General features: G+C 43.1%; 1 protein-coding gene across 1 annotated transcript in view; it reads left to right on the top strand.

Moving 5' to 3' along the window:
- Positions 1 to 16,847, top strand: part of BRCA2 (BRCA2 DNA repair associated) — a 50,869-nt gene that overhangs the window by 20,444 nt on the left and 13,578 nt on the right. The window contains exons 10-18 of the mRNA XM_066582950.1: positions 405 to 4,304; positions 7,151 to 7,243; positions 7,636 to 7,705; positions 8,551 to 8,855; positions 9,594 to 9,790; positions 10,308 to 10,495; positions 10,804 to 10,974; positions 12,206 to 12,536; positions 14,388 to 14,543. Coding sequence (XP_066439047.1) covers positions 405 to 4,304; positions 7,151 to 7,243; positions 7,636 to 7,705; positions 8,551 to 8,855; positions 9,594 to 9,790; positions 10,308 to 10,495; positions 10,804 to 10,974; positions 12,206 to 12,536; positions 14,388 to 14,543 — 5,411 coding nt within the window. The remainder of the gene's footprint in view (positions 1 to 404; positions 4,305 to 7,150; positions 7,244 to 7,635; positions 7,706 to 8,550; positions 8,856 to 9,593; positions 9,791 to 10,307; positions 10,496 to 10,803; positions 10,975 to 12,205; positions 12,537 to 14,387; positions 14,544 to 16,847) is intronic.

Raw genomic sequence — 16,847 nt, 5'->3', positions numbered from 1 at the left:
CTGTTTCTTTTCAGTAGTCAGTGGATAGTAACAATGATTGGACGTTGATGACATATTACCCTAGCCACATCATAGGTCTGGTCAACCACGGGGAAGAGGGAAACGAGGCCACATTTGCTTAGCTTTTTGTGAAACCTAAAGATACTAAAATGGTGGGCACTTGCTTCCCACTTTTCTTTCTTTTTTGGCTGGCTCATAGTAAATGAGAAAAAAGCCCTCGTTTTTAGTGTTCATAAGGATCCCAGCAGCCTGACCCCCAATTATCTATCATTTCATATCTTCTGGATATTTTTTATATATTACTTATTGCATTACATTTACATTTACATCTGAGTTTTACTTTTTTATAATAAACTGTGGAGTTATATGGAATTTGACCTCTTAAATTTCTTTTTTCCCCTCAGAGTTCCTGGATACAAAGAACGCTGCACCTGCTTTTAACTTGTCAGAAGTTAAAGAAGTTGTAATGGAAGAGGACGATGACTTTAAACTTAATAGCATAGATTTCCAACAAATAGAAGAGTCTTGCATGAATATGATGCAAACAGGACCAGCAGATTCAACGGCAACCCCAGGGGTGAAATCGAATGTAAATAGAACAGCTGTGACCTCAGTTGGAGGTGATTCTGTTGAGCGCCGAGGGGCCAAATCAGAATGCATCTCGCAACTATTTGATGGGCAAGCACAACTTTCAGATAGGAGTACCAAAGTCAGTGAACTAGCCTGTGTGACCAACGGTCATAATAAAGGAGACCACTCACAAGAGAATCCTTTTATCTCTGGGAACAATTGTAATTCCACCCATACTACTACACACCCTGACGAAGCAGAGTCTAAATCGGTTAACAAAACATGCAGTGATTTACTGGCAGGTGAACATATGCAAAGTTTTGGGGTTTTTAAAACCTCATCTAATAAAAAAATATACATAGAAGAAAATCTAAGAAAAGGTAAAGATGAAGGTCTGACCATTTCATGTCCTATTAAAATTGAAAATGGAGACACAAACCCTGAATTAAATGAAGAAAACAAAACTCTTATTACCCCAAGTATGTACCAACAGCCCGATTTAGAGAGTCCATTAAAAGGAGACACGGGCATTGAGAGCTTGAAGGAAAATTCTGTCAAGGTATTGAATGCTACTCCTACTAAGATAAGCAAGACTAACTTGCACGATGTATCGAGTGGAATGGAATCTCACTTATATGACAGCTTTACAGAGAGCCAAAAAGCTGAAATCATTGAACTTTCGTCTATTTTTGAGAATGCAGGCAGTCAGTTTGACTTCACACAAGTTAATAAACTAAATATACTTGGATCAGGTAAGGAAAACCTGCAAAATCCAAAGAGCATTAGTGATTCTCAGAAGCTCAATATGTCAGATGCCTCGAAAGATGTGGACTTCTGTGATGGCTTCGGAACTGGAGAAGGAAACAAAGCCAACGTTTGTAGCGTTGCCACAGAATCTGAAAGCAAAGGTGATACAGGGACAAACCTTTGTGACATTGCAGATAATAAATCTGTGCCGTACTCCTGCATGAAACCCAGACTTGGGTTTACCTTGGCAAGTGGTAAATCTGTTAACATTACTGATGAGGATTTAATCAAAGCGATGGAGATGTTCAGTGATATGGAAGAAAAGACTGAAGAGAAAAATGGCAAGACCATGCAAGATCTAAATTGTTTATCTAATTCCCAAACTTTCAGTGTTTTAGATAATACCACTAATAGCAGAAGTGCTACACTGCCTGGTAATGACGGGTTAAATAGTATGCAAACTACCGCTATATCGTCACATGCTCTGACCAAAGAGAAATGTTTGTCAGATGTTGGAATGGCCAATAAGCAAGACTATAAGTCTAAGAGCGATGAAAAGCGCATAACCAAATTACACCCAACTGAAATGGAGAGTAGTAAGAGAAGTTTTCCTTTAAAGTCAAATCAGGACAGGGCTTTCAGTAACTATGAAAACCGAGCTCCAACTTCATGCTTGCCTACGATGCCAGTTGGGTTTGCTACTGGCAAAGGCAAAATGATTAATATTAACAAAGCTTCTTTTGATAAAGCAAGAACTATCTTTAATGATATATTGGAAACTGACCTATATGATGATCACTGCAGGACACCTAAGAGGCATGAACCATCCAGTTTGTTAATTGAAACAAATGCAGGTCAAACGAGTTCCACCTCTGCAGGAAAGGAAACGCATGGACCAACATCGTACCCAGTGAGGTTCAGTAAGGAACATATAGTGCCCAGTGTGACTAATGATGTGCTCACAAAACCGAAGCAGATAGTGCATGTGATAGGAAAAGAGATGACCAAAGAATCAGGTCTTGCTCAGCAGAATAATCCAATGTCGAATATGTCCTTGTTTAGTACTGCACGTGGTAAACCTATTCAGTTGTCTGAGGAGGCTCTAAGAAAGGCTCACAGGATGTTCTCCGAAGTAGATGACGGTCATGTAGGAGAGCAGCAAACAACTGATATTACGTCGAAAGAATCTACAGTCAATTCCAGTAGTTTGCATGACTTAAACCCCAAATCTGTTCAAGATATGGAAACCACTTTTAACTTTCCTCAACCAGGTTTTAGCACCGCAAATGGCAAAAAAATAGAAGTGTCTGAAAAATGTCTCCAGAGAGCTCGAGAAATATATGCAGATATTGAAGAACCTAATGTTTTAGAAGTTGGACAAAGAAACCTGTCAAGTCGGAGTAAATCTGAAGTCTCTGATCGGGAAAAAAACAATGTTTGTGATATCTCGGAATCTCTGAATCCTAGAACGAGCACCGACGTAACACAAGTCAGAGTCATTAAACCTCTAGTTAATCAGATTACAACAGGGCCAAGCACTGAAGTATCAGCAGAAATAACGCCCTTGGATAATGTCTCCAAGAAAGAAATGTCTAATAGGACTTTCTCATGTAAAGATGAAATTCCTAACCTGAGCAGGATATCTTTTAGCACTGCTGCTGGGAAACCTTATCAGCTGTCTGAAGACTCATTGAAGAAAGCACAAGCAATGTTTGCTGATTTAGAGGACAGCCTCTTGCAAGATCAGGGAGAACCTGGTTCTTTAGTCCACCAAACTCCGAGAAGAAATCCTAAATCCAGCCTGCCTTCATTAGGTTCGAGTCGAACAAGTGGGAGAACCCTAGCCGTGACTGAAAGTTCTCTCCAGACAGCAAGACAAACGTTTGTAGATACATGTGATACCGTACCAGATATGGGGCATACTAGGCAAGAAAATACCACAGTTTTCGCTCTGCCTACCATGGTCTTCAAGACGGCAAGTGAAAAGACTGTCACGGTCTCTGATGAGTCGCTCCAAAAGGCAAAACTACTTTTTGCCGTTACTGATGATCCACTAGATACTGCAAAGAATTCAGTAGGTAATACAGCAATCAAGATGACTCAAAATGAAGAACGTGAAGACTTCTCTGCAGTCGCCACTTGTCAGACTAATAAAAGGTGTTCTGTCACCGGGAAAGCTAACAAGGAAGCTAACCAGTCCAAAAGCGACACTAGAGAGCCAGTGTTGGAAGGTGGTGGTTTTTCACCAAAGATGCCATGTTTTCGCACGGCTGGTGGTAAATCTGTCACTGTCTCAGAGAAGTCGTTAAAGAGGGCACAAGAAATCTTTTCTGAAGTAGATAATGGCTGCCCATCACAGAATGATGCTGGTGTAGATATCCAAACAAATCCTAAATCAACTTCTTCAGCCAAATTAGCACTAAGAGAAAAAACCCTAGCAGTTGAGTCATCAGGAAAAAAATATTCCCCCAATGTGCCAACAAAAACTTCATTTGGATTCAGCACTGCTAGTGGGAAGCAAGTGTGTGTCTCAGAAGAGGCACTGCAGAAGGTGAAAGGCTTTTTTGAAGAAGGTAATACTAATGAAAACCTAAAAGGCAATCTTAATGAAAATCAAGAGTCTATTAGAATGAACACCCTTAACCCATTACCGAGCAAACAACCTTTCAAAGACTCTGTCACCAAGCTAGACTACCTGCAGAAGAACACCATGGAAGGTAATGAAGGGAACCAGAAGACGTCAACAAGAGCTTCTGACTTTCCTCCAAGGTTTGTAAAACATTCAACACCTCTCCATGTTGCTGGAGCGACAAACGTGTGCTCTGCATCCTCACACAATCCAGGAAATGACTTTGAGTTTGAAGCAGCTGAAAGTGCAAAAGCATTTATGGATGATGATCAGACCAATGGTTTATTTCCATCCTCAACCAAGCTTCCAAATATGAGAAATGAAAAAAGGTTGCGGTCTGATGATGGATTATCATGTGGTACGTGATTTCTTTGCTTTTTACTTAAAATTGACTAATGTTTTATGATGTGGAGTTGACCTGTCATGCCTAAAACATTGGATGTTCTTCATACCTCGGAACTTTTAGAAGTTTTTTCTATTGTATTTTAACTCCTAGGACACGGCCTAGTTTAGACATAAGCATGCAATGATTTTTTGGGGTATTTTATCTCAACTTTGCAAAATGCCATAACTTCTATTTTTCCATCAATGTGGTCGTATGAGAACTTGTTCTTCGCGTGGTAAGCTGTAGTTTTTATTGGTATCATTTTGGAGTACGTGTAATGTCCTGTATACCTTTTTTATTGTTTTTTTGGGGTGGGTGGGGTGAAAGAAACATAAATTCTGCCATTTCTCTCTTAATTTGGCATTCACTATGTGGCATACATGACATGATGAACTTTATTCTGTGAGTTGGTGTGATTAAATTATGAAAATGACATCTATTTTTAAATTATTTTTTTTAGTTTGTTTCAACTTTTTTTTTAACTTTAAAAATCCTTTTTGGGAAACTATTTTTTGCCTCGCTGAATTCAGACCCATGATTTTGTTCTTTTCCCATGGTCACAGCTGTATAAGGGCTCAATTTTTGCATGACCAGCTGTAGTTTTTTATTGCTACTACTTTTGGGGGTACTTTTCACTGAGGCAGTGGTTGTCCATGTAATATCCTAGATAAGCCCTTCACAGTTATAGATACATTAAAATCTAAATTCTTTATCGACTCAATTAAAATAGGGCTATCACCAACAAATAACATAACAAGACGCACATACAAGTAGACCTATGATACTCAGTCTCAAATAATTTTGACTGTAGTATCCAAAAAATACCCACTGGTTTTGTCAATTCAGACCTAACTGGCTCATAAACATCTAGTAGGAAAAAGAATAATCGGTAACAACAAACCTGCCTCTCTGATTACTAGAAGGCTAAAGATTTATAGCTACACATGATAGAAAAATACGATTATTCAATAAGGAACAAAACCAGTGGTCTAGTTTATATGTCCATATTAGCGAGATATGTTACTTGCTTGGACAATATTCACTACAGTACTTTGCTCACGATGTTACTGCAAGAATTGAGATTCACAAATTTGGGTTCTAAGGTTCGACACGTTTCATCAGGAACCTAAAAACGTAATTTAAACATCAATCTGTCAAGTAGTGAATACAATATGTCTTGCCAGAAATTACAAGAGGGCTGGTTGTTCAATCATAAGATGGATAATTGATATAAAAGAGACCGCCTTCGATGCATTGATGACCATGTATACGCTAATCCCTCATCTTTCACCCCTTGCTCACAGACCACTATTAGAGAAGAGATGTCCTAGCATGCTATTAGATGTTTTAGTATCACTAGCAAAGACCCTAGACCGATGGGGCTATGCATATCTATCAGAAGTGGGAGAGCTAATATGGATGCAGAGAGAGCATATACGCCAGTACTAGCTGGTTATAGCTGTCTTAGAAGTCTCCTTATAGGAAAGGAGTCGGTTAGAAATATGCTAAACCCTCAGCCCTCATATGAATAGGGTAATCTATGATATGAGGACAAGTAGTGATTTATAAGAGGTCTTGCTAGATGTTGCAAGATGGCTGATTGCCTAATCATAAGATGGATATTCGATATAAAGAAGTGTATTAATAATCCTGCATATGCTAATCTCTCATCCTGCATGGATTGCTCATAGACCACTATTAGGTGGAGAGATTTTCCTAAGATGCTATTTTAATAATTTAGCATCAATAGTACAGACCCAAATCCAATGGGACTGTGCATAAATATAATAGATGGATGAGCTAATATGGATGTAGAGGAAGCATATACACCAACACTAACTGGTTATAATAGTCTGGAGAGGCTTCTCATATAAGGGAAGTCTATCAACAATACGCTAAGCTCTCAGCTCTAATAAAAATAAGGTGATGTGCAACATGAGACAGATAGAGCCTCCGGCCTTGATGGTAGGACGGAGGTTATGTCATCAGTTTGGAAATGCCCAGACTTTAAAGCGGTCCAGGTTCCATCCCTCAAGGTGGAGCTGTGGTTTAGAGACCAATCAGAGGAGATGCTAAATTGACAGGGTGATTGGGTCACGCCTACATGGGTTTAAGACCCTAGATCTGTCCCATTAGCAATACTACCTACTCACCTAAATAGAAATGAAGCAGGGAACGATCCCCATCTGTAAACGAGTAGCAATCATCGCTACCACAGCATGATTGCCTGTCTCGCAGCTTCGCAGCTAATGGTAAACCCCCCCCCCCCCCCCCCCGTTCATCGCTCGTCAAGGATAACATGTATAAAGACGCATGCGTGCTGACGTCACAGTGCGCATGCGCAGAAGACTTTCAGAAAGGACACAATACCTTATGAATGGAAGTGGATAGATCTCACGTCACGTGAATGATCACATGACTGCAGTCCATCCCGCTACATAGAGAGCTTTAAAGTCATTTAATATGCGCTGCATAGAAGGGGAGTGAAAAATAGCATATAAATAGTCACTTGAGTATTAGTGACGAAGCCTCAAAGCAACCTAAAATTAGAACACGTGAGTGGCCATGTCGTTTTTGGGGTACAAATTACTTTTTTGATCACTCTGATTGTGTGTTTGCAGAGGCGAAATGAACCAAAATCCTTTTGGTTCTTGCTAGTTTTTTTTTATAGTTTGCATATCAAACATGGGTTTTTTTAGAAAGAAAAATTAAGTAAAGGTAAAAGTGTACAGAAATGTACTTTTTCAAATTGGCCATTTTGGAAGCTATGTGGGATGGGATGGTATCTATTAACACCTCGAAAATGTTTTTGCACACAGGAGAACCACCGTTCAAAAGGCAACTTTTGCCTGAGTTTGACAGATCCTTGGTGTACGACTCAGCGTTGAAGCCTCTCGCCAGCAGTCCTCATGGTGTGTTTTTATTACTACTATGAAACCGTGCTATACATGTTCACAGTAATGCCTGTTCACCTGCGGTTACAATGGTCGCATCGATAGAGTGGCTTGTACATTATAGTCAGTGGCTGACCATGCTGCCACATGGAAAAATGGGAGTCATCAAGAGATGAAGTGGCACAATGCTTATCACTACTGCCACTTCATTGCAGCAAAAGGTGGAGGTCACAACAGTCAGACTCGCACCAATCCGGCAGTGGTAGCATATCCTTTCAATGTGCCACCAATGTCTAATGAGGCTTGTCTGCTGCTTTTCTAACAGTTTTGAGCTACGTCATGTTGGTGTTTTTTTTCCCCTCTCCTTTCATATGAATGTTGACTTACTTCCGATCTCCATCTACTTATAGAGAGCCTAAAGGACAGAAGGAAGTATTTCTGCAATGCCTCCTTGCAACCACTGTCATCTGATCCTGCCAGGTAAGTGTACTTATGAGGGCCTATTTAGTCTGTCGTATATTTGGCCCACATATGGTCCTTGTATTGCATGGACAGCACATGGCCCTATAATAGTCTATGAAAGTATCACATGGAACGTGCGGCATCCGGGAACATTGGACAACACAAGCCAGGGGGTCCATGTGTTTTCCAGTACATGTTATGATGAAAAGTTCACTTGCCACTTCATGGCGTCCTCTCAAGTTAGTTACTACTCTGTTGTAGGGTAATTCCTGTCTCAGCCAAACTTGGCTGTGATGGAAACGCCTCTGTGTACAGGGTAGCGCAGCCTATTGCAGTTATGCTACATTGATCCTGTAACACAAGTGCAGGAATGGTGCAGCTCGCTTTGCTGTTTCGGTTCATTCCAATTTACTTCTATGAGATTTACGGAAGCTTGTAGAGCAGCCCACTTGGTTGTTTCTGTGTCTCCTGACCACCCCAGGCCACCACATTCAGCCAGGCCAGTAGCATCGGGGGGCCAGAACTTGAGATAGGTGCAGGTCCCACCTCAGATACCTGAACATATCAGACTTTTATGATATATACGGTGGATTTGCTTAGAAAATCCAAATGGGAATACCCCTTTAAGTGTAGTAACACTTGGTATCCAATATCTACAATGTAGCACCCTTACAGGAGTAAGTGAAGACCTTTTTGGCTGTTGGCCACATCCTCTCACAAGCCTTTGATCCCGATGACTCAATAGGGAGCTGATAAGCATGTCACATTTGGTGCAGCAAAAAACCACTTGTACAGTCTGTGCTGTCAGGAGTTAAATATGTTTAGTAACAATTCTTTGCCAATATATGTAATTTCTTCTGCAGCTTCTCAAAAGGAAAACCAAATGCCCTGGAATCGAGGCATCCTGCTGCTGCCAGCTGCCATGCCATAGTGAATGTTTCCCGAAGCTCTTTACCAACCAGTTCAACACATGTTCCTACAGATGGTAGAAATGACCCCAACAGCACATCCAAAAATGTAAGAAGCTCGTTTGTAATCCCTTTTAAGAAGAAAACCCATGTGTCTTCGGGTGAACATACTGTAAACGTACCAAGACGGGATCAGGATAACGCCAAAGATATTACTGAGAGTCGGATAGCAATTGGGACAGCACAGAAGGATGAATCAGGTATTCATTGACTTGGGTCCGCTGCATGATCCTTGTGTTACAATTAGGGTATGTTCACACAGCGGATTCTACATGTAAGACTGCGGCAGGAATCAGCAGGTACTGTGCTGTGGATTTGCACACGGATTTAGCCACATGCTGAATTAACATAGTAACCTAGTATGTTAGGCTGAATGAAGACAATGTCCATCTAGTTCAACCTGTTTCTACCCCCCTCCCCTTGTTGATCCAGAGGAAGGCAAAATAAAAAACAATGAGGCAGATGCCAATTTAGCTCCTTTGGAGGAATAAATTCCTTCCTGACTCCATAATGGAATTTTTTCCTCCAAAGGAGCTAAATTGGCATCTGCCTTTTTGGTTTTTTTTGCCTTCCTCTGGATCAACAATGGGGGGGGAGGGGGGGTTCAGAAACAGGCTGAACTAGATTTTTGCTGCGTTTTTACGGCAGAATCTGTGTAAAAAATAAATTCCGCAGCGGAATCCTCTGCATGAACATGCTCTTGGCGTACGTTCAAATATAACGGATTTGCTGCAGATTTTGTTGCAGATCTGCAGCAGATTTCACCCCTTCGATTTGAAATCCATTGAAAAGGTGAAATCTGCTGCAGATCCGCTTCGAAGTTTGCACCAAATCAGTAATGTGAGCGCACCCTTATTCTAGTTCCGTATAGCTCCTTTTTATGTGTTTTTTTTGGCTAACACCGAACTGATTGTTATTTCTTCCAATGTTTTGCTCAGGTACAGATTTCTCTGATTTAGTTCCAAGTATCTGCTGTGCCCGAGACATGCAGGAGATGAGAATACGGAAGAAACAAAGACAGAAGATTAAACCACAACCCGGTTCTTTATATCTGCAAAAAACCTCATCCACTGACAGAATTAATCTGGTAACCGCAGTAGATGGGAGGCAGCCAGCAGTATATACACAGACTGAGGTATGGAGCTGCTGCAAGTGTTATGTCCGTCTGCTCATAGGAAACTGTATGAAATGTTAACTGGGTAGCCCAGCTCTAAATGACTAATTGTCCTATCCTTGGGATAGGTCCTCTATAGTGGATTGATGGGTCTGCTGCCCAAGACTCCTGCCGATCATCTGTTCGCCAGGCCTCAGTGTCAGTGTATGGAGCTACCAGCTCTGTGCACACTGCAGTGGCCCAGCAAGGTATTGTAGTACTATTCTAGACCACTACACTGTGCGCGGAGCTGTTTGCTTCCTGCATGATCTAATTGGCCCCAACAAACCGTTGTTCAGTGGGGTCTTGGGCAGCTGATATATTCCAAGAAAATGACTAATCTATCTATAAGAGCTGATCAGTAACCATTCACATTTAGTATTTGGCTACTGACAATAGGATTCAGTAGCCAGTTTCTAGCTGTTTGCGTTCCAGCCCTTAACCATTTCCAAAGCATAATCTTTGGGGAGAGCAGGCATTCATGTTTCTCTGGTTTCAGTTGTACAGATGCGGGGTTCTAAAGAATCACATTGGAATTAACAGTGAAGAAGCAAGAACCTTCAGATTTCACTGCTTGGATTATTTCTCAAGGGAATGTTTCCTGTCCGAAGGCGAAGTGCAAATAGCCGATGGTGGCTGGCTCGTACCCGCTGATACATTAACCGCGGGCAGAGAGGAGTTTTACAGGTGCTGATAGTGTAATAAACAGGCGTAGTAATAATGTGATCACTTGATTAACCCCTTCCCACTCCATACATGACAGGTGTCGGTTGTTTTTGACTACTGACACCGATTTGCTGCTGTTAACCTTTTAAACGCCGCTGTCCATTCTGGCAGCAGCACTTACATGTGGGATTGTCATCTCCCAAACGGTCTTTCCTTTGATGAAATTGCAGGTTGCCATCACAGTGTCATGGCAACCTAAGGCCTTCTGAAGACCCTTCAGGACTTCCATGAATGATTGCCCCTGCTGACATCTATGCATTGCTCTACAGAGCCCTGTGTGACACGCCAGGAGTGGATCCCAAGCTCATCAGTCCAGAATGGGTGTACAATCACTACCGATGGATTGTGTGGAAACTGGCGGCCATGGAAGTGATGTTCCCAATGATCTTTGCTGGCAGATGTCTGACACCTGACAGGGTGCTCTTACAGCTCAAGTACAGGTATAATAGTAATGTACACACTATTACACTTCATGTGAAATGTTCTGTGATCTCTAGCACCATCTCCTTATTTATCTCCATGATGTGCTGCCATCTTTTCATTTAGAGTAGATCACACAAAGCTCTTTGCGTGTTTTGATTTATTGCATACTTACACTAATTCGTCTGACAGCCATTCCGGCAATGATCGCTCTTGTGCGCACCCGCCTCCATTCACAGCAAGCAGGCCGTCATTCATAGATGAACCACTGCCTGTTCAAGCTGAACTATGCAGCGGCAGACCAACAATGATTTTATGATCTGTATGACAGATCCAATTAGTGATTTATCATTGATTAGTCTTTTACTGCATGCGTTCACACTGCAGAATTGTCAATCTAACAAGCGATATGCACGGTAATCGTCCTGCGTCAAAGGGGGCTTAACTTATTCACGGTCAATGCTGACTTCCGTCTTTAAAAAGAAATGATGGCGTGTCTACTGGTGGCTCTACACAGTTTTTGGGTTTTTTTTTGGAGGCTACATTATGGACCAAGAGGCTTCTGAAAAAAGCCATCTGGAACTGTTAGTAGTACTAGTTTCTTCCACTTTGTTCTATAGATCAGTCAATGGACACCCACTCATTTGATATTCATGACCTATCCTAGCAAGACAAGGGTATACTGTAATGGAAAATCCACTTTGGGTTTTGGTGCTGTTCTGCATCACAATCCACATTATTTTGATAGACGTGATCATTCCCACCAAGGAATATGTTCACAAGTTGCGAAAAACCATCAGCATTTTGCAATGTAAGCCATGCGGATAAGATCTCAAGAAATCTCATCAACACGTTGCAAAAAACATCTGAAGCATGAATTGATTTGCGGTGTAGATTTGTAATCCTGAAGCAAAGTCTCACTGCAGATTTAACCTCTTCCTATGAGGAGATGACGTCCGTGTCAAAATCTGCATCTAACCTATCAGAGTAACACGTGTCGATCGATGCCAAAATCTGCAGCGGGAAAATGCACAACATATGAGCGTACCCTAATGTTATTTTAATCAGGGTGATAAGTCTTAGCAGGTACTAGGCAGCCCCTTATCTCCAGGGTATATATAAAACCGCCAGAGTCTTGTTTTTCCAATCCTATAGAGTCTGCTAGGCCCCATAGACTGGAGATTGTCAGCAGACGCATCGATACTAATATTATTGCAGCGTTCAACGAGCAATAAATGCTTTTCTTTTCAGATATGATGTGGAAATTGATAATTATCGACGATCAGCGGTCAGAAAGATAATGGAGAGAGACGACACAGCGGCTAAGACACTAGTTCTGTGCATTTCTAGAATCCTTACACTGGGAAACCGAGAAATGAGTGATACAAAGCAGAGCTCCGCTGTCCTAGAGGTGACTGATGGCTGGTATGGCCTCAAGGCTCTTCTGGACCCCGCACTCACATGTCTGCTGCAGAAAGGACGAATGTTCATAGGCCAGAAGATAATGGTACATGGAGCAGAACTGGTGGGCTCAGACGATGCATGTACACCCCTCGAGGCTCCGGAGGCTCTTATGTTAAAGGTAGTAGAAGTGGAACATGGGTTTCTTAGACTTTTTTTTTTTTCTTTTTGCAGTTCGTTTTCTCAGAGTGTCACATTAAAAACAACAGGAATTCTGACACCAAAGAAAGATTGAACCCCGCACCTCTCCCTAAATCTCTGCAATAGACCTAAGGCTACATTCACATTGTGCTTAGCACCTCGTTCGAGGGTCCCATCCCAGGGCTTCATCTGGATGGCCAAAACCGGTGATCAGACAGAGCCATAGGCTGCCGTTAGGGCAATGGAGACCCATGCTGCAAGCTTTTATCTCCATTTTAGCTGGTTGTTTTCAATTCAGCATTTTGGCTACATGAAATAGAGTAGTCGACTAAGTGCTCCTGTCCGGCCAAAATACCAGAACGTTGCCAAAGCCTGCAGCATTGCCCTCCGTGTCACTGATGGCGGTCTTTGGTTCACGTCATTCTTCTGTCTGCACATCGTTTTCAGCTATCCAGATGGAGCCACTACACAACAGCTTTATTTTATTACGTGAGTTACTTTCTTGATTTCTCATCACTCAGCAATTTGTGGTGCTTTTTCGAAGAAGGTTCAAAAACACCGCAGTCAGTTGTTACTTTCAAGTCTGTAACCAAATATTGTGACCTCTACATGCACAGCTTTTTGGTATGTGTTGGAGTCAGCTGTGTTATCCACAAGCAGTATAGTATGTTCCAGGTGTGGTGTGTTTTTTTTTGTGTGTGTGTTCTTCAAAGTGTTATAAAATTTAAAGCGCTATTTGTAAAGCCATAAATATGTGAAGATAAGGGAGCATGAAGGCGGTCTGATACTTTGTTTAACCCTTTCCAATCCACTGTCTGATGTCTAAAGCCATTATAATTTAAGGCTGTACAGTTCTGATGTTGGAAGACGTCCGTCAGGGTTCTCTTACTGTATATTGCCAGCCTCTCTGCTGTCGGAGCCTATCCAACGTGTCACGTCATGCAGTACTGGCTTTAGCCAGCAGATAGCACCATTGTATAACGGCAGAAAAAGAATAAGCCCCCTAGGAAAACCAGGATACAAATTGGATTGGAAAGGGTTAAGCTGTTTACAAGTGGATATACAAAGTCTACACACTCCGGATAAGATGCCAGGTTTTTGTCTTGTTGAAAAATCCGACAAAAGTGAATAATGTCAGATTTATTTCCACCTTCGATGTGACCTGATGTAAAATCCCATTGGAAAACGAACTGAAATCTAAACTCCCCAAATCTGTCAGATTGCGAGGGCATCTCTGTGTGGCGCCCTCTTCTGGTCAATGGGATTCAGTTCTGGGCTCTGGCTGGGCAATTACAAGACCTTTATCATCATCTGGCGGGACAATGCTTTTGTGGATTCAGAGGTATGCTCTGGGTCATTACTAGAGATGAGCGAACGTACTCGGTAAGGGCGATTTTCGCAATCGAGCACCGCGATTTTCGAGTACTTCACTACTCGGGTGAAAAGTACTCGGGTGCTCTGTGGGTGAGCGGGGGGTTGCAGCGGGGAGTGGGGGGGAGAGGGAGAGAGAGAGGGCTCCCACCTGTTCCCCGCTGCTACTCCCCACTCCCCTCTGCAACCCCCGCCCCACAGCGCACCCGAGTACTTTTCACCCGAGTAGTGAAGTACTCGAAAATCGCGGTGCTCGATTGCGAAATCGCCCTTACCGAGTACGTTCGCTCATCTCTAGTCATTACCCTTCATATTCAGCTTTTTAGCATACTTTTCATATCCACTGTGTGTCTCCCTATTTTGGATTCAACTTTGCTAAAAAACCTAAAAACCTTATGTTCGATGTTACAGGGGAGAGTGATGCTTTCACATGACTTTAGATTGATCACTTGTTTTTCAGATTGCAGGTAACAGCACTCGGCCGGCTCGCTGGTACACCAGACTCGGATATTTTCAGGACCCCAGACCTTTCTGCCTTCGTCTGTCCTCGCTCTTGGCTGATGGCGGCATAGTGGGGTGCGTTGATGTTCTTATACAAAGGATTTACCCCATACAGGTATGAACTGGACTGAACTTTCTTCTCATTGTTTTATATTGTTAACATTGTTTATAGCATGATGGAAAAACAGGAAAGCGGCCACAGTACAACAGCCTCCTGTCTAAGTCCCCCCCTGTGGTTCTTGGCAAATCCATAGAAGTCTCTATAGAAAGATTTCTAAATTGTTAGCTTTTATTTGTCCTGTGATCCATCCTAAATTATCCTATGTTATATACTTTCCATTTCATATCCTCAAAGAAGGACTACTAAGTTTTCCGTGATACTTTAATTTGCACTGTAAAGATTTATTTCTTTTTTTTATAAATTCTTTATTTTCACTTTTCACTTTTTAATACAGAACATGTGCAATATTATTCTGAGACTTTAAACACATACAATAACTTTTCTGCAGGGCCACATGGCTACGAAATATCTCACTACTCCTCCTCCAACGCTGAGACACTGTCTTAAGGACCCTTCCTTAAAGTCATATGACCCTTGTCCTGCTTGGATAGATTTAGAACTATTTCCAGACTATCATAAAAGAACATCTTAAGAGAAAGAAAGAGAAAAATGAAACTACGACGTAAAACAAGCGACAAAACAGACAAACGGGGGGGGGGGGGGGGGGGTTGCGGGGATTTGTAGGGGGGGGGTGGTAGGGACACGTATGGGGGTAGTAGGGAGGGGGCATGCGGGGGGGGGGGGGGGAGTTGAAGACCTCTAGTGTCCGGGGTCCAAAAGCCTCTGATATTCTGGCGAGTTTTGGTACTCCAGCCAGTGGTACCAGGTCTTTAAGAATTTTTCTTGGGTGCCTTTGAGTGCTGTCGTGAGGTCCTCCATCTCCTTTATCCCCTGAATTAGGTTGAGCCACATCGGGATCGAAGGTGGTGTTGTCTGACGCCAGAGTTTTGGTATACAGGCCCGGGCTGCATTGACTAGGTGACGCACCACTGAGTGTTTGTATACTACGAGTGGAATCTCGTTGTGGTGAAGGAGGGTAAAGATTTATTTCTATTCTTCCTAAGAGGAGCTGCAGGCAGCCATGTTTTTTTTGCACAGGCATCATTTCTTAGTGCTTACATTATGCTGTGTGGGTGGGGTTGCATCGGGGCTCTCCATGCCTTAGGGCCCGGCTGCCTCGGGGCTCTCCATGCCTTAGGGCCCGGCTGCCTCGGGGCTCTCCATGCCTTAGGGCCCGGCTGCCTCGGGGCTCTCCATACCTTAGGGCCCGGCTGCCTCGGGGCTCTCCATGCCTTAGGGCCCGGCTGCCTCGGGGCTCTCCATGCCTTAGGGCCCGGCTGCCTCGGGGCTCTCCATGCCTTAGGGCCCGGCTGCCTCGGGGCTCTCCATGCCTTAGGGCCCGGCTGCCTCGGGGCTCTCCATGCCTTAGGGCCCGGCTGCCTCGGGGCTCTCCATGCCTTAGGGCCCGGCTGCCTCGGGGCTCTCCATGCCTTAGGGCCCGGCTGCCTCGGGGCTCTCCATGCCTTAGGGCCCGGCTGCCCCGGGGCTTTCCATGCCTTAGGGCCCGGCTGCATCGGGGTACTTTTACGTGGAACGATTGTCAGGTACTTAAGTGCCAGGCAGCCATCTAAATGATTACCGCTCCTGTGCTTTCATACAGAAGCAATGATCGCTTACTGAATGGAGATTGAGTATGCAGGAAACTTCTTCCTGCTCCCCATCTCCATTCATCTATGAGCAGCTGCCTGCTTGCTCTGAACGACTGCTAGTTTACGCAGGCTGACAGTCTTTGTTTTTAGGTGAGCTAAATTCTTGCTCACTTTCCATGTTGGGACCCATGTTAACGTGGGATGGCAGTAGCCTGTAATCAGTCTTCTAAGCAATGACCCAGCCAACTATCGTCCCTCTTTAAAAGTGCCCTCATGGTATCCATGCCTTGGGGTGGGGGTGCATCTGAGTTCCCCATGCCCTGGGTTTGGGGTGCATCTGAGTTCCCCATGCCCTGGGATGGGGGTACATTCCGGACTAATAGATGTGACTTTTACAGATCCCACATTGAATTTGAATGTGGTGTTCAGGTCTCAAAATAAATCCTCTCCGCTTGCTGCTAGATTATCCTTTGGTTTCCCTGGAGACACTGATTGCTCACTTTGTGCAATATTATTTCTATTTCTATCTCTTTACTAAAAAAAAAAAAGTAATTTCCTGGATAATTTCCAGACCTTGCTGGAGTTCCTAGCTGTATAATAATCGGTGATTGTTCTCCACCATCACAAAGACCTGCTCATCGACATTTCATAAATTAAAAGGAGATGCCAGAAAGCGCTGAACCTCAGTCAGGTTTCCCATCGCTGACCC

This window comes from Eleutherodactylus coqui, chromosome 1 (genome assembly GCF_035609145.1).
Source record: "Eleutherodactylus coqui strain aEleCoq1 chromosome 1, aEleCoq1.hap1, whole genome shotgun sequence".
NCBI lineage: Eukaryota > Metazoa > Chordata > Amphibia > Anura > Eleutherodactylidae > Eleutherodactylus > Eleutherodactylus coqui.
The sequence above is the reverse complement of the archived record's forward strand: the minus strand, read 5'-3'. Positions and strand labels throughout refer to the sequence as shown.